This window comes from Gymnoscopelus braueri (assembly GCF_963280865.1).
Source record: "Gymnoscopelus braueri genome assembly, chromosome: 2".
Lineage (NCBI taxonomy): Eukaryota > Metazoa > Chordata > Actinopteri > Myctophiformes > Myctophidae > Gymnoscopelus > Gymnoscopelus braueri.
In genome coordinates, this window is record NC_137604.1 from 2,357,131 (window position 1) to 2,382,218 (window position 25,088).

General features: G+C 43.1%; 2 protein-coding genes across 2 annotated transcripts in view; one reads left to right on the forward strand and one right to left on the reverse strand.

Moving 5' to 3' along the window:
* LOC308076077 (uncharacterized protein) overlaps positions 1-25,088 on the forward strand; it is a 382,945-nt gene that overhangs the window by 146,346 nt on the left and 211,511 nt on the right. The window lies entirely within an intron of this gene.
* The window catches only part of LOC308075118 (voltage-dependent T-type calcium channel subunit alpha-1H-like), a gene marked incomplete at its 3' end in the record, with an annotated part of 187,170 nt that continues 172,978 nt past the window's right edge, over positions 10,897-25,088 (reverse strand). Inside the window, 4 exon segments of the mRNA XM_080414756.1 lie at positions 10,897-11,244; positions 12,796-13,092; positions 15,417-15,988; positions 20,799-20,949. Of these exon segments, the coding sequence (XP_080270882.1) occupies positions 10,897-11,244; positions 12,796-13,092; positions 15,417-15,988; positions 20,799-20,949 (1,368 nt within the window).

The window sequence follows — 25,088 nt, forward strand, 5'->3', positions numbered from 1 at the left end:
TTTTCTTTTAAGAATTTCATACATTTTCGGAAAAACTATCTGGATCTATAAATAAAAAAAATAAAAAAACTTAAGTGGTAGTGAAAATAGCCGATCAACAAGCTCACAAGGTGTCGCATCGCGACGTGTTGTGAGCCTGTAGATCAGTGATGTGTTTTGGTGGTTAAATAATGCATTCTACTGCACTGCCACCACAATGTGGAACTTTCTACCAACAGACATGAAACGTCTGGATTCCTCAACCATTTAAATCTGACAAAAAAAACATGGCTGTTCGGGAGCAGTGGAGCAGTGGTAAAGTACCTGCTCACCACCACTAGGTGGAGCAGTGGTAAAGTACCTGCCCACCACCACTAGGTGGAGCAGTGGTAAAGTACCTGCCCACCTCCACTAGGTGGAGCAGTGGTAAAGTACCTGCTCACCACCACTAGGTGGAGCAGTGGTAAAGTACCTGCCCACCACCACTAGGTGGAGCAGTGGTAAAGTACCTGCCCACCTCCACTAGGTGGAGCAGTGGTAAAGTACCTGCCCACCACCACAACACATACTAATGTGTGTAGAGAGGAATTAATTAGCATAACGACTAAATAGGGGAGAACAAAAGGGGGGAAGAAGAAACAAACAAAAACATGACTGTTCTCACACTATAATGTGTCTTATAGATACATTATAATGTGACTTATAGATACATTATAATGTGACTTATAGATACATTATAATGTGACTTATAGATACATTATAATGTGACTTATAGATACATTATAATGTGACTTATAGATACATTATAATGTGACTTATAGATACATTGTAATGTGACTTAAATTGAGCCCAGACAGACAGTCAAACAACTCACTTCTGTAAATACATGTATCGTTGCTTTTAGTGTTGTTGATCATTTCGTTGAAGTCGGGTGGAGAAACCTCACACTCCAAAAACGTTACTTCTCAGGAGACGGAACGACGATTGTCAGAAATAGTGAACATAGCAGATCTACAAGCTCACAACGCCTCGCGGTGCGAGGCGTTGTGAGCTTGTAGATCTGCTATGTTCACTACTTTTGAGTGACACTCTTGTATGAAGTAAATTTACAACACAACTTAAAAGTTGAACTTGGAAACAAGGTTTCTGCCTGACAACAACAATATGTAATGTATCGTCTGACATGATGATTCATACCTTTTCTGCTGAACTGTTTTAAACTGCCAATCAATCAATATTGAAACATGTAACTCTGAGAGTGTACAAATAGAACCAAATGGACCCTTACAGGTCTGTAACTCTGAGAGTGTACAAATAGAACCAAATGGACTCTTACAGGTCTGTAACTCTGAGAGTGTACAAATAGAACCGATTGCACCCTTACACTCTCAGAATTATGGGGATCCTTGAAATATTGTTTTAAGTTGGAGAGCCACTGCTGTAGATTCATAAAGTGTGTTGTTATAAATGATGATAAAAAGATGCATAATAACTTGTTCTGCGCTGGTTTAAGAAAACAACTCACCATTTATAACATTGAATTTCATTTAACATTCTTATTAATTGGTTATGTACTGCAAGAATGTTAGCTGTATAGTCATTTTTAAAATATTGTTTCCTGTGTTATTTTATATGTTACATAAAAGGGGTAGTTCAATTGTTTCTATATCAATTTATATTATATTTCACAAAATATCTCAACAAAGTGTTTGGTAGATGATTCCTCAATTGTAACAATGTTTCTTGACAATAACCTTTATATTGTTGTACAGTCTGTTTATTTCTCTTCTAAACGGAGCCTCATTTGTAAAGAACAATTATCTGCTGATTTGACCTTCCTGGGCTTGTGTTGGGTTGCACCCATTCTTCATGGGTCCAACCCACAACCCCCAGAAATGCATGTTCCTTTCAAATGTGGCTCCATTTAAAAGGGAAATAAACAGGCTTTGTAACACAGTGTTGCTGTTTTCAATTTTGACCTCCTGTTCACTTCAATTCATCAAATATTAGAAAATTGGATCAGGAATAATAATGTTTAAAAAAATCTCTATAAATGTAAGGCTTAAGTCATTTTGGGGTGAACTACTCCTTTAATCATTGTGTTTTCCTTGTTTAACATGTTTTAATCTGTTTCCTGTTTTAATGCATTTTATGTAAATCACTTTGAGCTGCTTGCTTTAAATAATAAATAATAAAGTTTTCCTCGGAGACACCAATGCTAGTCGTTGTTATTATTATTATTCATTGTATTTGTATTTTTATACCAGAAGCAGTGTATTTAATGAATCTAACATGGTAAAAAAAAAACAATCTGTTTGAAGTTACAATGGGTTTACATAGGAAGTCCTATGTCTGATAAAATGAATATCAAATATCTAAATACTGAATCAAGTTATAAAGTGTCTGTTGTGAAACACAGAAGTCTCAGTAAACGTTAAAATGACTCTAAACATGTTAAAGTGTCTGATGTGAAACACAGAAGCCTGAGTAAACGTTAAAATGACTCTAAACATGTTAAAGTGTCTGTTGTGAAACACAGAAGTCTGAGTAAACGTTAAAATGACTCTAAAAATGTTAAAGTGTCTGTTGTGAAACACAGAAGCCTGAGTAAACGTTAAAATGACTCTAAACATGATAAAGAGTCTGTTGTGAAACAGAGAAGTCTGAGTAAACGTTAAAATGACTCTAAACATGATAAAGTGTCTGTTGTGAAACACAGAAGTCTGAGTAAACGTTAAAATGACTCTAAACATGATAAAGAGTCTGTTGTGAAACACAGAAGTCTGAGTAAACGTTAAAATGACTCTAAACATGATAAAGAGTCTGTTGTGAAACACATAAACATGATAAAGAGTCTGTTGTGAAACACAGAAGTCTGAGTAAACGTTAAAATGACTCTAAACATGATAAAGTGTCTGATGTGAAACACAGAACCCTGAGTAAACGTTAAAATGACTCTAAACATGATAAAGAGTCTGTTGTGAAACACAGAAGTCTGAGTAAACGTTAAAATGACTCTAAACATGATAAAGTGTCTGTTGTGAAACACAGAAGTCTGAGTAAACGTTAAAATGACTCTAAACATGATAAAGTGTCTGGTGTGAAACACAGAAGTCTGAGTAAACGTTAAAATGACTCTAAACATGATAAAGAGTCTGTTGTGAAACACAGAAGTCTGAGTAAACGTTAAAATGACTCTAAACATGATAAAGTGTCTGTTGTGAAACATAGAAGTCTGAGTAAACGTTAAAATGACTCTAAACATGATAAATCAGAATCAGAATCAGAATCAGTTTTATTGTCACATCACAGGTTTACAAGGTAAAAAAGTGGGTGAAATTCTTTTTTGTACATCGTTCCCATCGCAACGTTAGTTTCCATAGAAAGAAGAGGGGGGGGGGGGGAGAAGAAGAGGGTGGGGGGCAGGTGGTAAGGAGATCAAAAACAAGAGAGCAACAGAAGGCCAGACAAGTTATCTACATATTTACAAATTACCTGAGATAATAAAAAAACTAAAAAACTAAACTAAGGTGCCTGAGCATAGCAGCAATGTATTGTATACTGTGCATGTTATACTTATACTGTGCATGATAGACAAAGGACGTTAAGGTGCTTAGAGGAAAAGGAGCACAATAAAAAGACCCAAAAAAAGTCAGTGCGTTATACAAGGGATTAAGGTGCAAAAGGTCAGTGCGTGTCCACCTAGAGTGGACTGACCCTAGTATAATCCGCATGTAGCTCCATGAGGGAGTGCAACAAAAGTCATTTGTACCTGGTGTAGTCCACAGGTGTGTCCGAGGGGGGGGCTAAAGTCCAAGTAATTGTCCCTGGTATAATCCACAGGTGTGTTCAGGAAGAGCCAGAAAAGTCTGCGCCGCCTGCTGTCAGGCTGCTGAACTCATCCAGGCTTATGCCCCATTCAGCATTCTGACAGCGGCTGGATTGAAACTACACCAAAATCTGGTGGTGGAACTCTTGATACTGCGGTAGAGCCCCTTGCCCGGTCGCGGTCGTTGTAGGGGGTTGAACAGTCTGTGACTTGGGTGGTGCTTGTCCTTGATGATGCGCTTGGCTTTGACCACGCACCGCTTTTTGTACAGTTCCTGGAGCGCTGGGAGCTCGATTCCCATTATCCGCTCTGCCGATCGCACTACTCGTTGTAGGCTGACCTTTTCTCGGGCAGTGCAGTTCCCGTACCAGGCCGTGACACAGCCTGTTAGGATGCCTTCAACAGAACTGTTGTAGTACAGCCTAAGGATGCGACGTCCTACTCCGAGCTTCTTCAGGCGGCGGAGCCAGTACAGTCGCTGCTGAGCCTTTTTCCTCACGTGTGTGGAGTGCGTCTCCCATTTGAGGTCCTCCTCGATGTGTACTCCGAGGAACTTGAACTCGCTGACCCTTTCCACTGCAGCACCGTCGATGAGGATGGGCGCATGGTCTCTCCGCGGCCTCCTGAAGTCCACGATCAGTTCTTTGGTCTTGTCGACGTTGAGAGAGAGGTTGTTCTCACGGCACCAGTGTGCCAGTGATTTGATCTCCTCTCTGTAGTCAGACTCGTCGTTGTTGACGATTCGGCCTATCACTGTCGTGTCGTCCGCGTACTTTATGATGGTGTTGGAGACATGTGTGGCTATGCAGTCATACGTGTACAGGGAGTAGAGGAGAGGGCTCAGCACGCATCCCTGGGGTGCTCCAGTGTTGAGGGTCAGGGGGTCGGATGTGATGCTGCCCATTCTCACCACCTGATGTCGGTTGGACAAGAAGTCCTGTATCCAGTCGCACATGCTTGTGTCTGTTGTGAAACACAGAAGCCTGAGTAAACGTTAAAATGACTCTAAACATGATAAAGTGTCTGTTGTGAAACACAGAAGCCTGAGTAAACGTTAAAATGACTCTAAACATGATAAAGTGTCTGTTGTGAAACACAGAAGCCTGAGTAAACGTTAAAATGACTCTAAACATGATAAAATGTCTGTTGTGAAACACAGAAGTCTGAGTAAACGTTAAAATGACTCTAAACATGATAAAATGTCTGATGTGAAACACAGAACCCTGAGTAAACGTTAAAATGACTCTAAACATGATAAAATATCTGTTGTGAAACACAGAAGTCTGAGTAAACGTTAAAATGACTCTAAACATGTTAAAGTGTCTGTTGTGAAACACAGAAGTCTGAGTAAACGTTAAAATGACTCTAAACATGATAAAATGTCTGATGTGAAACACAGAAGTCTGAGTAAACGTTAAAATGACTCTAAACATGATAAAGTGTCTGTTGTGAAACACAGAAGTCTGATTAAACGTTAAAATGACTCTAAACATGATAAAGTGTCTGATGTGAAACACAGAAGCCTGAGTAAACGTTAAAATGACTCTAAACATGATAAAATGTCTGATGTGAAACACAGAAGCCTGAGTAAACGTTAAAATGACTCTAAACATGTTTGAAAGTGAAATATCTCTCTAACTGAACCCAGACTCTTCACAGATTCTTCACTGAAGCACTTTGTGACGTTGTTTTGAAAAGTACTTTTTTACAAATAAAAATGTATCATTATTTAATGAGAGCTCTATGACTTAGGCTATACTTTATGGTAGCCTTTACTTTATAATAGTAACAATGAGAGCTCTATGACGTAGCCTATACTTTATAATAGTAACAGTGAGAGCTCTGTGACGTAGCCTATGCTTTATAATAGTAACAGTGAGAGCTCTGTGACGTAGCCTATGCTTTATAATAGTAACAGTGAGAGCTCTATGACGTAGCCTATACTTTATAATAGTAACAATGAGAGCTCTGTGACGTAGGCTTTAGTCAACTGATGCATTACAGGTAGAACATGTCACTTCTACATTCAGCCCAGTAGGGGGCGTTGCTGCATCAGTCACACACACAAAACCCCATAACACTACAGTGTCTGTATCCTGTGTGACTTCTCACTCCTGATTGGATAGAAATTGGATAAAAATGTGTATCCCGACCTGAAAATATATTTTTTTGTTTATTCAAGAGCTGGAGAGACAGACTCCTGTTATAACAAACACTCTACAGCAATGATTATATCACAATATAGAACTGTAACCTTTTAACAAGAAACATTGTGTTTCAACCAGTGTTCATTTTGACAGAAATGTTTGATTTAGGTTTAGACTAAATCTACAGCTTATTTAGTCTCCTGAAATTAATTTTGGCACGCCTTGATGGCGTCGTAACGCTTGATTTGTAGGTTGGGTACAGAAAATAGCCGATCTATGAGCTCACAACGCGTCTGTGACGTGCTGTGAGCTATGGTTAATGACTCTGGTGCTGACTATGGTTAATGACTATGGTGCTGACTATGGTGCTGACTATGGTGCTGACTATGGTTACTGACTATGGTGCTGACTATGGTGCCGACTATGGTTACTGACTATGGTGCTGACTATGGTGCCGACTATGGTTACTGACTATGGTGCTGGCTACGGTTACTGACTATGGTTAATGACTATGGTGCTGACTATGGTTACTGACTATGGTGCTGACTATGGTTAATGAGTATGGTGCTGACTATGGTTACTGACTATGGTGCTGGCTATGTTTACTGACTATGGTGCTGACTATGGTTAATGACTATGGTGCTGACTATGGTTACTGACTATGGTGCTGCCTATGGTGCTGACTATGGTTACTCACTATGGTGCTGACTATGGTTTATGACTATGGTGCATACTATGGTACTGACTATAGTGCTGACTATGGTTACTGACTATGGTGCTGACTATGGTGCCGACTATAGTTACTGACTATGGTGCTGGCTACGGTTACTGACTATGGTTAATGACTATGGTGCTGACTATGGTTACTGACTATGGTGCTGACTATGGTTAATGACTATGGTGTTGACTATGGTTACTGACTATGGTGCTGACTATGGTTACTGACTATGGTGCTGGCTATGTTTACTGACTATGGTGCTGACTATGGTTACTGACTATGGTGCTGACTATGGTTACTGACTATGGTGCTGACTATGGTTACTGACTATGGTTACTGACTATGGTGCTGACTATGGTGTATGACTATGGTGCTGACTACGGTACTGACTATGATGCTGACTACGGTTACTTACTATGGTGCTGACTATAGTTACTGACTATGGTGCTGACTATAGTTACTGACTATGGTGCTGACTATAGTTACTGACTATGGTGCGACCATGGACAATGACTGAGAGAGGAAAACTGGCACTTCCATTTAGAAAATATATTTTAAAATATCTTTACATTTTATTTTTAATTTCTATTTCTGCTAAGCAGCAAGCTAAATATACTTAGATGATTTTGATTTATATTAGGATAAATCTGCGCGACTGTAAAGACGAAACGGAAGTGGGGAGAAGCCTTCACATCCGGTTTATATTCTAATCATGATCAGAGCTTCCGAGTCCCATAGGTGGGGTTGGAGAAAGGGCCTACTCTGTGTGGAATTTGCATGTTCTCCCCGTGTCTTCTAGGGTAGGTACCCTCACAAAAACATGCTGTAATCCTGGTCTCTATACTGCCTCCCCCTGGTCAGCCGGGGCGCCTGACGGAGGGGAAATTAACTGGTTGGAATATCGTGTTCCTTCCACGCGCTACGTCTAACCAGGGAACCTCCCCCCTGTCGGGTGATAAGAAGCGGCTTGCTAGCTCCTCATGCATTGAAGGAGGCATGAGCTTGGCTCTATGCTCTCCCTATGCTGGCAGAGGGAGTGTAGCGCCCAGGATTAAATAGACAATTGGCACTGGGTGAAAAAATTGGTTACAAAAATCGTGGGATAAGAATTTAAAAAGAAAAAGAAAAAAAGAGCTTCCGAGTCCCAGACTGTATGACCGGAAACAGTTGAAAATTGTGGGAGGCAACAGTCTGGCCACGCGAGACTACTGACTCAGTAACCATAGTCAGCATAGTGTCATTTTATTTGCAGGCCCTGAGAAAAATACGTACAGTAAAAGTACCAAAAATGTGTAATTTGTTTTTTAAACTGAAAGTGACAGCATAAGCACATACAAGATTTACACTGGAGAGCAAAAATATGATTACTCAATGTACAATATTGTTGACAGGAAGTAGCATTGAGGACAGGATATCGAAGGAGAGTCAGACAGGAAGTGGCTTTATTCCAGCACTGTCCAATCACATCTGTTTACAACTGTAACTCAGGAAGTGACACATCACACCGTCTGTCAACCAATCATATACCATCATTTACGCATAAACGATCCTCATTATCATCAACAGGTAAACTGTCACTCTTCTACAATGTAGAAACCAACAATGTAGATCTCATATCATAGATGCTATAGTAATAAAATAGATCATCAGCCATATTACATGTATCAATCTCATCATCACATAAATAAGCCCTTCTATACACACACACACACACACACACACACACACACACACACACACACACACACACACACACACACACACACACACACACACACACACACACACACACACACACACACACACACACACACACACACACACACACTTTGCGCTTTGGACTCGCACGCCTGCTGCTGATGATGATCAACTATGACATCATCCAGGAGACACAGGGCCAGTTGTATAAAGATAACGGACGACCATTTCTAAAGCCTCAGACTTCAATAATCCTATTAGAGGAGTTTTGTAATAACAGTGTTTCTCAAACATGTTCATGTCAATAACCCCACTGATATAAAAGTCTAAAAGAAGCCTTTAAAGTCATACTGTCATACTCACATTCATTTTAGGAGTCTTTTTTTGGAGACAAATCTCTGTTGTCATTACAGCGTGTGTCTACGCGGAAGTACCGCTCACAAAAGGAAAGCTGTAGGATCCTATAGGGCCCAAAGGATATGTTTGGAACGTAACATCAGTGCAAACTATATTTATTATTAATGTTAAGGTAGATAAATACATTTCCATTCATAATATGTGTCGTGGACAATCAACAAAATGTTTTGTTTAATAGTGTCTAGAGAAGTTGTCAAAAACTTGTGGAATTGTGACAAATATACCAGGTTATAAGATGATATCAAAAATAGCTTGAAAAAGTTTGGACTTGTATTAATTTTTAACCAGAAGAGTTAGCCACCGTGCTTCCCATAAATATGCATATCATCTTGTAAACTTGTTGTGTGATCCAGAACAGTGGTTCTCAACCTGCGGTGCAGGGACTCCCCCAGAGGTCCCTGAAGGGCTTCCAGGCGGTCCCCAGCTAAATAACCGATAGTTAATATTCACCGTTATTACAGGAACAAGTGAACTCAACTAGAGAATGTACAAAAAAGTCTATTTTGATCAGAGTTTCCGAGGTAATCTCTATATGAACAGTGAACAGACAGTAAAGGAATTCTGTAAATATGGCACAGCCATATCGGACCGCATCATGCCTAACAATAAAAGATATGAATCACATCAAATGGGGGGGTCCGTGCCGTGCCTACAGCATATCAAATTGGTGGTCCTTGAATGTAAAAAAGGATCATTGATCTAGAATACAACTAGCTAACTAGCAAACAAGCTTTCTGGCCATAATACCTAGCAGGCTTGAAATCTTAATGTCTCTCATTTACAGGAGATTACAGCAGGTATCTAAACTAAATATTCAGTGGCCTACACGTTGTATAGAACTGGGTTATGTTTTGTATGAGTGTCTATAATGTCAGTCTGAGTTTCATTCATAAAGTCATCTCTCTGATGATGTACTTTTAATTAGTAAGACATGAGAATCACAGTACATGGAAGTACAAATTCACAATACAAGGTCTACTAAACTGGAAGACTCATTAAGCACTTGGCTTTAGAGCTTTAGAGCTCTAGAGCAAATTGCACTACTATTTGGACATATTTAGGTAGGTCTGTTGTAGGGTTGCCAACTACCTGTGTGTCCTTCATCAGTTTAATAAGGGACACGTCTTTTAGTTTACAAATAAGGGACGATTCCGTATTTCAAGGGACGATTGTCAACCCTAGTCTGTCTCTATACAACTGACCCCAGAGATAAAGCTCTCTGCAACCCCAAACAGCAGGGGGCACTCTAACTCCACCAGTTTGGTATGATTGCTAGGCCTCCGCTCCCATACATTATGTCTACACGCACGCACGCGCGCACGCACGCACGCACGCACGCACGCACGCACGCACGCACGCACGCGCACACACACACACACACACACACACACACACACACACACACACACACACACACACACACACACACACACACACACACCTGTGTCTGAACTACTGCTACCCTGAGAGTACTAAGACAGCAAGAGAGAGAGAGAGGGAGGAAATTTAAAGAGAGAGAGAGGGAGGAAACTGAAAGAGAGAGAGGGAGAGAGGGAGGAGGTGGCTTTAAGAATAACTCTGTGTTGAAGAGACAGACTGGAGATTGAGGGAGAGAGATGGCTGGCAGGCAGGGGGCGCACTTGAGTGGATAACGCGGAGGGAGGCGTGTCTTAACTAAAACTAAAACAAAAGAGACACGTCCAGTTCATGTGCAAATCAGTCCAAGGGTTCATTATTGTAGTGTTTCTTGCACACTCTTAAAGGCATAGTGTGTAACTTTGCCCTGTGTTTACATAACCCCAACATGTTTTATTGTTTTGTTATCCAAACACAGGGCGAAGTAACATAATATGCCTTTAACGCAGACACGCGCTCACACACACACACACATGCATATTGTTCAAAAGGGTTCAACCCACACACACACACACACACACACAGACTAGTGTAAATCCCATTGGTTCAGCAGAGGAGAGGGGGCGGGGGCTTGACATAGGAAGTTCGAATCCCCCCCCCCCCCCCCCCCCCCCGCCTGTACCTTAATGTGCTAAAACGTGCACATTAAGCTCCTCCCCATGGTGGAAGCCAACAGCCAATGATTGCCCTCGTTAGTCGTCCACAGCTCCGCCCTCCTCCGTTCGGTGGGAGGGGAGGGGGGCGGAGCCGGATGACAGGGTCCGTCTCCTTGCGCCATTAACGATGCTGCTGTCCGTCAGCCGGGTTGCCGTGACGACCGGCAGCTCCCCCTCCCCCTCGCTCTCCTCCCCGCGGGGCGGGGCGATCATCCTCCGCCTCCTGTTCCCATCCGGGGGAGAAACCGATTGGCTCCGATGGGGGTGCTGTCCGGGAGTGGCAGGAGAAGGTGAGGGGGCGGGACATGTGGCACTGATGCGGCCGACTTCCTGATCCGAGTCCGCGCAGGAGTCCGACCGCAGCCGGGGGGCGGGGTCAGGAGCCTCCCGGCCGGATGTGCACTGTGGGCTGTCTATTATTCCCCCTGTAGGCTGTAGGCTAGCAGTTATACTCGATGTAGGCTGTAGGCTATCAGTAGGCTGTAGGCTAGCAGTTATACTCGATGTAGGCTGTAGGCTAGCAGTTATCCTCGATGTAGGCTGTAGGCTAGCAGTTATACTCGATGTAGGCTGTAGGCTAGCAGTTATACTCGATGTAGGCTGTAGGCTATCAGTAGGCTGTAGGCTAGCAGTTATACTCGATGTAGGCTGTAGGCTAGCAGTTATCCTCGATGTAGGCTGTAGGCTAGCAGTTATACTCGATGTAGGCTGTAGGCTAGCAGTTATACTCGATGTAGGCTGTAGGCTATCAGTAGGCTGTAGGCTAGCAGTTATACTCGATGTAGGCTGTAGGCTAGCAGTTATACTCGATGTAGGCTGTAGGCTATCAGTAGGCTGTAGGCTAGCAGTTATACTCGATGTAGGCTGTAGGCTAGCAGTTATACTCGATGTAGGCTGTAGGCTAGCAGTTATACTCGATGTAGGCTGTAGGCTAGCAGTAGGCTGTAGGCTATCAGTTATACTCGATGTAGGCTGTAGGCTAGCAGTTATACTCGATGTAGGCTGTAGGCTAGCAGTAGGCTGTAGGCTATCAGTTATACTCGATGTAGGCTGTAGGCTATCAGTTATACTCGATGTAGGCTGTAGGCTATCAGTAGGCTGTAGGCTATCAGTTATCCTCGATGTAGGCTGTAGGCTATCAGTTATCCTCCTAACAAGCTGTGGGCTATCAGTTATCCTCGATGTAGGCTGTAGGCTATCAGTTATCCTCCTAACAAGCTCTGGGCTATCAGTTATCCTCGATGTAGGCTGTAGGCTATCAGTTATCCTCCTAACAAGCTCTGGGCTATCAGTTATCCTCGATGTAGGCTGTAGGCTATCAGTTATCCTCCTAACAAGCTGTGGGCTATCAGTTATACTCGATGTAGGCTGTAGGCTATCAGTTATCCTCCTAACAAGCTCTGGGCTATCAGTTATCCTCCTAACAAGCTCTGGGCTATCAGTTATACTCGATGTAGGCTGTAGGCTATCAGTTATCCTCCTAACAAGCTGTAGGCTATCAGTTATCCTCCTAACAAGCTCTGGGCTATCAGTTATACTCGATGTAGGCTGTAGGCTATCAGTTATCCTCCTAACAAGCTGTAGGCTATCAGTTATCCTCCTAACAAGCTCTGGGCTATCAGTTATACTCGATGTAGGCTGTAGGCTATCAGTTATCCTCCTAACAAGCTCTGGGCTATCAGTTATCCTCGATGTAGGCTGTAGGCTATCAGTTATCCTCCTAACAAGCTGTGGGCTATCAGTTATACTCGATGTAGGCTGTAGGCTATCAGTTATCCTCCTAACAAGCTGTGGGCTATCATTTAAACTCGATGTAGGCTGTGGGCTATCAGTTATACTTGATGTAGGCTGTTGGCTAGCAGTTATACTCCTAACAAGCTGTGGGCTATCATTTAAACTCGATGTAGGCTGCTGGCTATCAGTTATACTCCTAACAAGCTGTGGGCTATCAGTTATCCTCCCTGTAGGCTGTGGGTCGTCTGTTAACGAGGCGGTTTGGTGATTGGCTGTGGTGGCTCCTCCCCCAGAGCCGTCACCGTGGCTGTGGGCGTGGTCCGGCGTGCGTGAGGCGTCGCTGTGGCTGCGGGCGTGGCCGGGCGTGTAGATGACCCGCTGAGGGAGGCGGGGCTTGTGCGTGTGAACGCTGCGGGAGCGCTGCAGGAGGAGCGTGGGGGCGGGGCTGCAGGGAGGCGGCACGCTGAGGAGGCTGTGGTCGTTGTCCTCCTCCTCCTTCTGCCGGAGGTCATCGGTCGAGCCTCCTCCTCCTCCTCCTCCTCCTCCTCCTCCTCCTCCTCCTCCTCCTCCTCCTCCTCCTCCTCCCTGATCCACCGAGTCACAGCGCAGGGCCTCCTGTGAAGCGGTGGTGGAAAGTAACTAAGTACATTTACTCAAGTACTGTACTTAAGTACACTTTTGAGGGCAGTTTAAATAGGATTTATAAGAATATTGTTTTTCTCTGCTTTCTGTTCCTTTTTGACGAAAATAAGCCACATTCAACTGCCAATAACTATGGAACGGATTATCGCAACGGCACACGTTTTTTTCTCTGATTCTACGAGACTCTACTACGTGTTATAAGGCGATTGGCGGGTGGATCGTTGTGAATAATAATATTACATGATTTTTCAACAGTTAGTGAAAACGCTCAGAATCACTGATGGCAGCTACCATGTTTTAACAGTCAATGAGTTAAAGGAGTAGTTCACCCAAAAAATGACTTGTTTTCTATCAATTACACAACCCCTGAAGCATTAAAGGGACTACACCATGAATTTAACCTCGTTATATATTTTTGGGCTCCCCAGTGTTTTTAACACTCTTCATTTCATGGATTTTCTGAATGGGCGAGTCTGAACAGGCCATTTCATATTTTCCCCATGGTGATGTCACCACAGGGACCTCATTTTAATAGTCCCACCCCCTCATTTTCAGTCTCCACCTCCCTTATTGTTTACAACCGGCGCCATTGGTCGTATTCTAATGAGGGCGGGGGAAGGTGATGATTGACAGACAAACTTCCCCAATAGCGCCCCTCTGCCCAAAGAGGACGTTTTGGTATTGCAGCTGAAAAGGCTTGGAATGACAGAGACAGATTATATGATCTGGGTGGTTGTTCAGGATTAAACCTGTATAAAACGTATTACTGCCAGAGTATTTTCATTATGTACTCACCCAGTGCCAGAGATTTTTATGTTTTATAACCTTTTCAACCGGTCACAGAATTGTTATATCCATTATAATCGTTTGTCTGGCTGTGTTTATAAACACACGACAGATCGACCAGCACTCAAAGAGTTAAGTGTTTTTTCTCTGTCTCTCCGCTCTCTCTCTCTCCCTCGCCCAAACAGTCTGCAGACGTCACATCCGTTGGCTGCGCTCGTATTTCTGCCCCCCCCCCCCCTCCACTGGCCATCTTAGCATAGCTTATGATGGGGTTTCAGATCGTTGGTAAACGCAAAGGGGATAACTGTTTTTCGTCTAGAGAAAAGAAAATATAACCGGAGCTCTCCGTTCGTTTTTTATACCGTGTGAGGTAAATGGTTTTGCCCTGTTTTCGCCTAAAAATCAAATTTTTCAAGCTATAATCGAAAAACCGGAAACGGAACCCGCTAATTCTGCATTCCGGGTGAGTGTCAAGTGAGTGGAAAGGGAAAAAACTGCCGGTCCGGACCGTTTTTGAGGGTCCAAACGAGAAGTGCCGAAAACGGTCCGGACCGTTTTTGACCCAATTCTATTTTTATACGAGTGGCCCACGTGGGGCGCTAAAACGAAACTTTGACATCACCCAAGGAGTTTCTGAGAAGAAGAGGCTGGATCTGGCTCCATGTCAAAAATCCTTCCGGTCGGCGTTTTCAATGTTATCTCCTTGACTAAAAGCTTAATACCTCCATTTCTTTTTAACGTGGTGGAAACGAGCCGTTTTCGATCGGCGATCACGCTGCAATGGAGGGTCGCGTTGGAAATATTATTGTTCCAGGCGTTAGTCGGGACCCTCCGCCGTCTCGCACGCACGCTTTGTTTACATGCACTTCCGCGTCGGGGCTGCTACAGCACGAAACGTATAACGCAAGTGGATGGAAGAAATGCAGGCACTCAACGTATAATATTTTAATAAACCTCTGGCACCCAATGTGTTAAACAATAAAAAGTTATGCAGTGCGTCAAACGCGTCGACGGCACGGATGGATTAAGTAGCAATTGACTAGAAAACGCGTCAATGGCAGTCAAAGAGTTAAGGGACAATATTTATATAAAATAAATATTTTTTCAATTCATGGAGATTTTTTGTTTTTGTGGCACTCCTGAGCCAATAATTTACTATTACCGGCGGAAAGATACTAATGCATCCGATAGGAGACTCAAAGTAGACTCTTTGTGTCTCCTACCGGAGAGACCTCCGGTCATCAAATTATTGTCTCAGGAATGCGACAAAAACAAAAAATATCTCCATGAATTCAATGCTTCATGGGATGTGTAATTGATAGAAAATAAGTCGTCTTTTTGGGTGAGCTATTCCTTTCAGTGTTAAGTGGGTCAGAATGAGATGAATCACCCACCTGTCTCCGTAGCCGTCTGATCGATGACCTCTGCCTCTGAGGGGCGGCGCTGTCAGGAACGTAGGAGGGGCTTAGTCTGTTCCTGTCTACATTGTCTTCCGGGCTCAGCCAATGAGAAGAGGGCCTGCCTGCGTCGTGGGCGGGGCTGTTCGTAGGCTGATCCGTTGTTGGACCGAGGCTGTACCCGTCGACGCTGTGGGCGGAGCTAAGCTTGCGTTTGTCGTTTCCGTGGGCGTGGCCGACCCTATACCCATCTATGCTATGGGCGGAGCTAAGCTTGCGCCTGTCGTTGCCGTTGTAGGCGGGGCCGACTCTGTACTCGTCCACGCTGTGGGCGGAGCTCAGTCGAGGTCTGAGCCGGCGTCCGTCCGCGCTGTGGGCGGGGCTGAGTCTGAGGGGCGTGGCTCTGCCGCTGGACTGGTCGAAGCTCTGGGCGGAGGTGCGGCTGAGGCGTATGATCGGTCGAGAGCAGCGCATGGAACCCAGGGAGGCGTGGCCGATGGAGGGCAACGCCCCCGGCACCTGGAGCAATGACCCCGCCCCCCCGCTGGAGGCCAGAGAGGACATGGAGCCTGGAGGGAAAGGTCAAAGGTCAAAGATTAAAGGTCACACTGGACCACAGTGGAAACGAGTCCCTGGGCCTTCTTGTGTTTGACTGTACTACCTGTACTGTTCATAATCCTGTTTAAAAGTATTCAATCAATCAATCAATCAATCAATCAATCAATATGCAGTATATATTATTTAACATCATATATTTGCTCCTGTGTGTGGATCATAGACTGTATAAAAGAGATGGACAAAGCCAGACCTCTGGTTTCAACAGATCGAAAATGAAGCCGATTGTTCAGGAATATATCCGCCATCTTTAATATATGCCAAAGAGCACGTCGGGAACAGGAACCGGAAAACAATCCCCAAAGAAAGCTATTGGTTGGGTAGCTTGTCAATCAAGAGTGGGGGCGGGGAATGAATGCTATTGGTTGTGTAGCTTGTCAATCAAATCATCCCGCCCCTCCTAGAGCATAGCCTACTTTATCATCAATTTTAAAATAAATGGGAGCATAATTTACCAAAACGCACATCATGATGATTGAAAGGAGACTTTAAACTAGCGACTGGAAGCATATAGTATTTCGTGTTTTTTTATTTTTATATTTTGAAAATGTTCATGAAAATAATTTGTCAGACTGTTTTTTAAAGACGCAGCACAAATCCGCCACTAGAGAACAGCACATGACAACTTGATCAGCTCCTTGGGTCACTGGTAGCCTCCTTGAGAGATTAGACAGTGAAATGCATCAAAACGGCTGTGACGTGGGCTCATATTGTCCGATCGGCGAAAATTACGATGTGATACACGACGGCGATGACTGATCGTCACCCAGACCATAGATTATAGAAGAGAACCTGTCCGTTCGCTTGTTATACAGTGACGAAAATGACCGGGGGAAAAGAATCAAAAAACCGGAAACGGAACCCAGGTCATGAAACCGGATGCAGATGTGGGTGAAGTAAGTGGAACTCGAAAATAACATTGAATTTTAAGCAGCATAGCGCGATCAGAGATTAAACAATGAACACGAGTCCAACGTGTCAAACGCGTCAATGGCGTGGGTGGATTAAGTAGTAATTGACGCGTTTTCGAGTCAATGGCGTTTATAGAGTTAAGGTAAGATAATTAAGTCTAAAGTTTGTCAAAAACACATCCGCTTACATTGAGAGAATATTCTTTCTGACAGCAGCAGGGGTAAAACAGTGACACTACAGGCCATTCATATGAACTGTCTCTTCCATATTGGAGTCGATGTAAAAATCTCAAGCCGGCCCCTTGGTGTGGATATATAGGTCACAAGCTCTTCTTTTTCTTTTTCTTTTTTAATATTTGTTTTTGGGGCTTTTATGCCTTCATTGATATGACAGCAGGCTGACAGGAAACAGGGAGAGAGATGGGGAGTGGCGCGCAGCAAAGGCCGTCAAGATCGGGACTCGAACTCGCGACACGCCGTCAGGCTGGCATTGCAGACTAGGGTGCCTGGACCGCCACGCTGCGGGGCCCAGGCCACATGTGACCAATCTTCAGTGGTGGAAAGTAACCAAGTACATTTACTCAAAGGTATTTGTACTTTACTTGAGTATTTCCAATTTCCAATACTTTTACTTCTGCTCCACTACATCTCAGAGGCAAATATTGTACTTTTACTCCACTACAATTATTTGAAAACTTTAGTTACTAGTTACTTTTCAGATATAAACTATGATATAATGAAACATACATTAACCACTTTAGCCCTATTTTATACATAGGCTATTTGAAAATAGCAGATCTACAAGCTCACAACGCGTCGCATCGTGAGCTTGTAGATCGGCTATTTTCAAATATTTAGTACTTTTACTTTTGGTACTTTAAGTACATTTTGATGCCAATACTTTTGTACTTTTACTCAAGTACATTTTTAATTTTGGATTTTTACTTGTAACAGAGTATTTTTATATTGCAGTATTGGTACTTTTACTTAAGTAAAGAATTTGAGTACTTTTTCCACCACTGCCAATCTTGACCAACACTGGTGGGTTATTTAAGATTGTAGCTTTTTTTTCATTATATATATTTTTATATTTCATATTAAGGTACAGAAGCTCACACCGCCTCACACCGCCTCGCCGCTGTTTTCGGCTAATATTCCCCAGAACACAAAGATCCTCCTGTGGTAGCACTGAGGACCCCCTATAGGGTTGAATACTCCTGCTCTGAAGACTAAATCACGTACAGAATGACAGCCAGCAAATTCAGGTGTTTCACTTTCATTTTATTATTCAAGCAGGCAAACATGACAAAGAAACGGCCGTGTTTCCCCTCTGCGTTCCTCGGCGTAAAAAAAAGGCCCTAATATTACGCCTGAATAGACTGTGCTATCATTCTGTACACGATCTATGTCAGTGTTTCCAAAAATTTTTTCTGCCAGGCCGCAGAAATAAGTCATGTTACTCATACGTTTGAACCTTAAAGACGGGGTGCCGTGATTTTCAGTGTTTTTCCCCCCCCCTAAATCATCAGGTATTATGGTTATAGTAGGAGGAAGATTTTTTTCAAAAAAGTGTACAGAAAGTGTTCAAATGATGTTTTTATGTGGACCTCCTCCACCACCTTAGCACCACCCACCTGTCCTAGTCCCTCCTCCTCCTCATGCCCACACCTGTTGTGTTATGATAATGAGGGGGAGGGCATGTTTTTACTATGTCACTAAAGGGCTGTTTTTCTATTGGCACGTTTGACCCTCAAGGTTTCAGCCTCCAGGTAGAAACTCAAAATAGTCAGAGAAGGCTTAATGAAGTTCTATCAACCTCATAGACACATGAAAAACAGAAAAAGTGCAAAACCATGGCACCACCTCTTTAAACATAACATAACGTACACAGACAGACACAGAGATAGACGGACGGACGGACGGACGGACGGACGGACGGACGGACGGACGGACGGACGGACGGGAACTTCACAAGCGTATTCAGAAACCTCGGTCTGGATAAACTTGCGCTCAGGAAGGTCTACAGTAAGTGGGTTAGATTGACTCAATCATTTTGGAAGCAGACCTCCCAGAGAATGGAATTGGATGTGAAAAACGCTGGGTGAAACACATGGCATTCACACTTCTATTCAGACAGAAGTCCCAGGGTGCATTGCAGGGTGAACCGAGGCGTGAAATTCCCTCTAACGTCTCCACCTGGTCTCTCATTGTCCTGCCGTTTCAACACTTCATACTTCATTCTTCCAGCAATCTCGTTTCAACAGTTTATATAAGTGGGGTCTGGGGACCCTCCAGGGTGTCCTTAAGGGGGTTCCAGGGGGTCCCCAGCAAAAATCACTTAATATCTTCTTACAATAAATGCGTTTATTAAATGCAGTAACCGTTCGTCCCGATCTAAAAGCTCACGCCGCGCAACCTCGTTGAGGGCTTGTAGATCTGCTAAATATGAAAATGTGTTTTAAAAAAACCCAAAATATTTTCAGATGGGGATCCGATTGGCTCTCCTTGACATGAAAAGGTCTGTGAACGTGTATGAGTTTGGACTTTAAAGTCTCTCTCTCAGCAGTCAGTCGGTAGCGCTGCCTTCATCCTCTGTGTCTTTGGGGAAGCAAACTAATGGACTGTTAAATGAATAGAACCACTTAACCCTTTAAGACCGAGAACGCATCTGTGTGTCATTTTAAGATTTCTTTGGGCTATTCAAAAATGGCAGATCTACAAGCTCATAGCCCAAAGAAATCTTAAAAATGACACAGATGCGTTCCGGGTCTCAAAGGGTTAAGAGAAAACCAGGACTAGTGACTCATGGGATTCACTGAAGCCACTGAGGCCTACATGAACGATCAAAGTGACTGTGTCTGCCTGTTGAAATAAAGTTACATATCTTTATTAAAAGAGCTATGCCGAGTAGCTTCAAACGTTTTTGAGTGATATTCAAACTTAGGCCCAGGGGCCACTTCCAGGGCCGGTGAAGGAATTTTGATTGGCCCCCAATCAATCAATCAATCAATCAATCAATCAATCAATCAATCAATCAATCAATCAATCAATCATTATTTACAATAAATGTGAGGAATCTCTGTACGTATGTACGTCTGTAATCCACGTATCTGGAGGACCGTTCGACCGACCGCAGACGACCCGAGGGAGTGCTTACATTTAACACATCGAGTACCAGAGGTTTTTTAAAACAGGGTACATCCAGCGTTCTTACCGTTTACGCCGATCTTTTTAGAGCTGTAGACGCCACGACGAGGACCCGGATGTAAACAAAGGGTGTGTGCGCGATGGTCGACTAACGACTAACGACTGGAACAATAATATTCATAACGCGATCCGCCATTGCAGAGTGATCGCGCGTCGAAAATGAAGACGGAAGGTATGTTTTTTGGACTGGATTCACATCTGTCCATTCCATTTCATAGGGTCCTCGGATCATTCCTAAGTTGCGTTAGAGTGCCCCATGTGAGAACATTTTTTTAAAACATGGAGATCTACGGTTATGGCACTCGACGGGTGTATTTGCAAAACCGTAGATCTATGGTTTTGGCACTCAATGTCTTAATAACATTACCACTACATGAATAATATCCACTACATTAATAATATCCAGGATTAGATCATAATATCACACCTCAATATTTATAAAACCAACAGACACACTTAACCACTTTCACTTTCAAAATGTTTCACAAAATCGCAAAAATAGCAGATCTTCTATTTTTGCTACTTTTGCAAAAGTCTCTAGGGCATTCATTTACAAAAAATAAATAAATAAACATAAGAAGATGAAATATGGAGATGGGAGGTTTTCTGCCCGGTGACAACGATAACATTTTCTTTCCTGGTTTACCTGAGTAGCTGAAAGTGCTGAAGAGGTCGTGGCCAATCAGAGGGTAGGGGGAGGACCGGAGGGGCGGGGCAAAGCTGTCGCCGGGGAGACACGGCATAAATCCCATGCCCAGCAGGTTGCCATGGGAACGGGCCTCTTCCTCACCCTCCACCTGCCGAACCGAAACAATGATGACATCATGATCATCGTCATAATAACAAATTGGCCACATTTTCAAATATTACAAGAAAGAGGCAAACATTGTGAAAATAGCCGATCTACAAGATCGGCTATTTTCAGTCAAACTAAATGTAATGCCTACAATTCCTACAATTCCTACAATTCCTACAATTCCAAGTCAGTGTCTAAAATATGATTAATTTTCTTTTTTGGGCGGTGAAACCGCCCCTATATGTGAGGTTTGGATATTTGCACCCCCCAATCCTGCGCTGTGATTGGCCACCAGTGTACCCCCCTAACCCTGCACCGTGATTGGCCAATCACAGTCTATTCAGGACTGTGATTGGCTAGTGAAACATGACACATGTGCATAGCCCTATAAATAGGACTATGCACTTTTTGTTTTTTTTAAGTGAATCACACACTCATAAAGAGTGTTTCAATAAATGTATTTATTTTTTGTACATGATTGGTTGACTCCATTCAGCATTGTGATTAGCTAGCAAGACACCACCCACTTCACACTGGGTGTGATTTTTTCTGATTCATTTGGAGGTGGTCCCCAGTTCAAATATGATTATTTTGGGGAGGTCCCCAGTTAAATCTTACTACTATATAATTGACAAAAGCTCCGAAGTTCGGCAGCGATTCGCAAGCACATGCCTCCAAGACCCGTCACAGACTGTTGATCAGAGCTATGGCTATGTTTTAGGCTCCTTACCCCACCTCAATCAGTGATCGGACTCTCAGTTTGATTGATTCTCTGATTCGCCTATCAGCCTGATCTGGCAGGTTGCCATAGCAACCAGATACAGGAAGTCTGACCTCTTTATCACATGACCGAGGTTGGGAGGTTGGGAGGATGTGACCAGAGGTTAGGGTCGCAAAGCAAAGCGGTGAGGGAGGAGAGGGGAGGAGAGGGGACAAGAGGAGAGGAGAGGCCAGAGAGGCCGGACTTCGCATGACGTGTGTGCAGAGCTATAATTAGGCCAGGTCGCCGTCATGGTTCATAAATATCTCTTACAGAGCCATGCCACGGAAAAGAATCTCTGGGCCGTCGGACCCGAAATGCCAAGCGCAAGTGTTTCCTTCGTGCAGTAGAACATCTAAACGCAACACGCTGTAAAAGCAAGAGCGTAAAAGGACCACAAAAATGGACAGAAACTTCAGAAGAGCATGGACACCTCCACACCAACCCACAGAAATAGTGGATAGCGTCTCTTGACTTGTATTTGTTAAACTAGATGTGCGGCCCTGACATCTAGTATGTTTAATTTGGGGAGGTCCCCAGTTCAAATATGATTATTTTTAGTCAGGGGATATTAGCAGAAAGATTTCCAATCTTGGAATAAATTCCTTACCAAAAAAAATCTTCACCAATGTGTTTGTAAAGGTGTCTAGTAACACATCTCACAAAGACTGAAATTCAGTTTCCCTAGGAGAATTTGTGACAGCTGCTGAAAGCCCTGCATTTCCATGCAGGGCAAAAAAAATCAAATTTTAATTCTGTTTTAAGTAGCATGTGAGGGGTCAAACTAGGGTGTTTTTATGATTCTGAATCCATTGCAAGCATTTGTTTTGCACCAAAACCACTCCTTGGGCCATAGCCATCCTTGTCCAGGTATACTTTTTGTGTAAAAAGCCCATTGAGGTTGGGCAGCTTTTAGCCCAAGGAGTGGTTTTGGTGCAAAACAAATGCTTGCAATGGATTCAGAATCATAAAAACACCCTAGTTTGACCCCTCACATGCTACTTAAAACAGAATTAAAATTTGATTTTTTTTGCCCTGCATGGAAATGCAGGGAAATGGTGGGTACCCCAACTTTCAGCAGCTGTCAAAAATTCTCCTAGGGAAACTGAATTTCAGTCTTTGTGAGATGTGTTACTAGACACCTTTACAAACACATTGGTGAAGATTTTTTTTGGTAAGGAATTTATTCCAAGATTGGAAACCTTTCTGCTAATATCCCCTGACTATTTGGGGAGGTCCCCAGTTAAATATGATTAATTTGGGGAGGTCCCCAGTTCAAATATGATTAATTTGGGGAGGTCCCCAGTTAAATATGATTAATTTGGGGAGGTCCCCAGTTAAATATGATTAATTTGGGGAGGTCCCCAGTTAAATATGATTATTTTGGGGAGGTCCCAGTTAAATATGATTAATTTGGGGAGGTCCCCAGTTAAATATGATTAATTTGGGGAGGTCCCTAGTTAAATATGATTAATTTGGGGAGGTCCCCAGTTAAATATGATTAATTTGGGGAGGTCCCCAGTTAAATATGATTAATTTGGGGAGGTCCCCAGTTACAGTAAATATGATTAATTTGGGGAGGTCCCCAGTTAATTATGATTAATTTGGGGAGGTCCCCAGTTAAATATGATTATTTTGGGGAGGTCCCCAGTTCAAATATGATTAATTTGGGGAGGTCCCCAGTTCACATATGATTAATTTGGGGAGGTCCCCAGTTAAATATGATTAATTTGGGGAGGTCCCCAGTTAAATATGATTATTTTGGGGAGGTCCCCAGTTCAAATATGATTAATTTGGGGAGGTCCCCAGTTAAATATGATTAATTTGGGGAGGTCCCCAGTTAAATATGATTAATTTGGGGAGGTCCCCAGTTAAACATGATTAATTTGGGGAGGTCCCCAGTTAAACATGATTAATTTGGGGAGGTCCCCAGTTAAATATGATTATTTTGGGGAGGTCCCCAGTTCAAATATGATTAATTTGGGGAGGTCCCCAGTTCACATATGATTAATTTGGGGAGGTCCCCAGTTAAATATGATTAATTTGGGGAGGTCCCCAGTTAAATATGATTAATTTGGGGAGGTCCCCAGTTAAACATGATTAATTTGGGGAGGTCCCCAGTTAACATATGATTATTTTGGGGAGGTCCCCAGTTCACATATGATTAAATTGGGGAGGTCCCCAGTTAAATATGATTAATTTGGGGAGGTCCCCAGTTCACATATGATTAATTTGGGGAGGTCCCCAGTTCAAATATGATTAATTTGGGGAGGTCCCCAGTTAAACATGATTAATTTGGGGAGGTCCCCAGTTAAATATGATTAATTTGGGGAGGTCCCCAGTTCACATATGATTAAATTGGGGAGGTCCCCAGTTCACATATGATTAAATTGGGGAGGTCCCCAGTTCACATATGATTAATTTGGGGAGGTCCCCAGTTCACATATGATTAATTTGGGGAGGTCCCCAGTTAAATATGATTAATTTGGGGAGGTCCCCAGTTAAATATGATTATTTTGGGGAGGTCCCCAGTTCAAATATGATTAATTTGGGGAGGTCCCCAGTTAAATATGATTAATTTGGGGAGGTCCCCAGTTAAATATGATTAATTTGGGGAGGTCCCCAGTTAAACATGATTAATTTGGGGAGGTCCCCAGTTAAACATGATTAATTTGGGGAGGTCCCCAGTTAAATATGATTATTTTGGGGAGGTCCCCAGTTCAAATATGATTAATTTGGGGAGGTCCCCAGTTCACATATGATTAATTTGGGGAGGTCCCCAGTTAAATATGATTAATTTGGGGAGGTCCCCAGTTAAATATGATTAATTTGGGGAGGTCCCCAGTTAAACATGATTAATTTGGGGAGGTCCCCAGTTAAATATGATTAATTTGGGGAGGTCCCCAGTTAACATATGATTATTTTGGGGAGGTCCCCAGTTCACATATGATTAAATTGGGGAGGTCCCCAGTTAAATATGATTAATTTGGGGAGGTCCCCAGTTCACATATGATTAATTTGGGGAGGTCCCCAGTTCAAATATGATTAATTTGGGAGGTCCCCAGTTAAACATGATTAATTTGGGGAGGTCCCCAGTTAAATATGATTAATTTGGGGAGGTCCCCAGTTCACATATGATTAAATTGGGGGAGGTCCCCAGTTCACATATGATTAAATTGGGGAGGTCCCCAGTTCACATATGATTAATTTGGGGAGGTCCCCAGTTCACATATGATTATTTTGGGGAGGTCCCCAGTTCACATATGATTAAATTGGGGAGGTCCCCAGTTCACATATGATTAAATTGGGGAGGTCCCCAGTTCACATATGATTAAATTGGGGAGGTCCCCAGTTCACATATGATTAATTTGGGGAGGTCC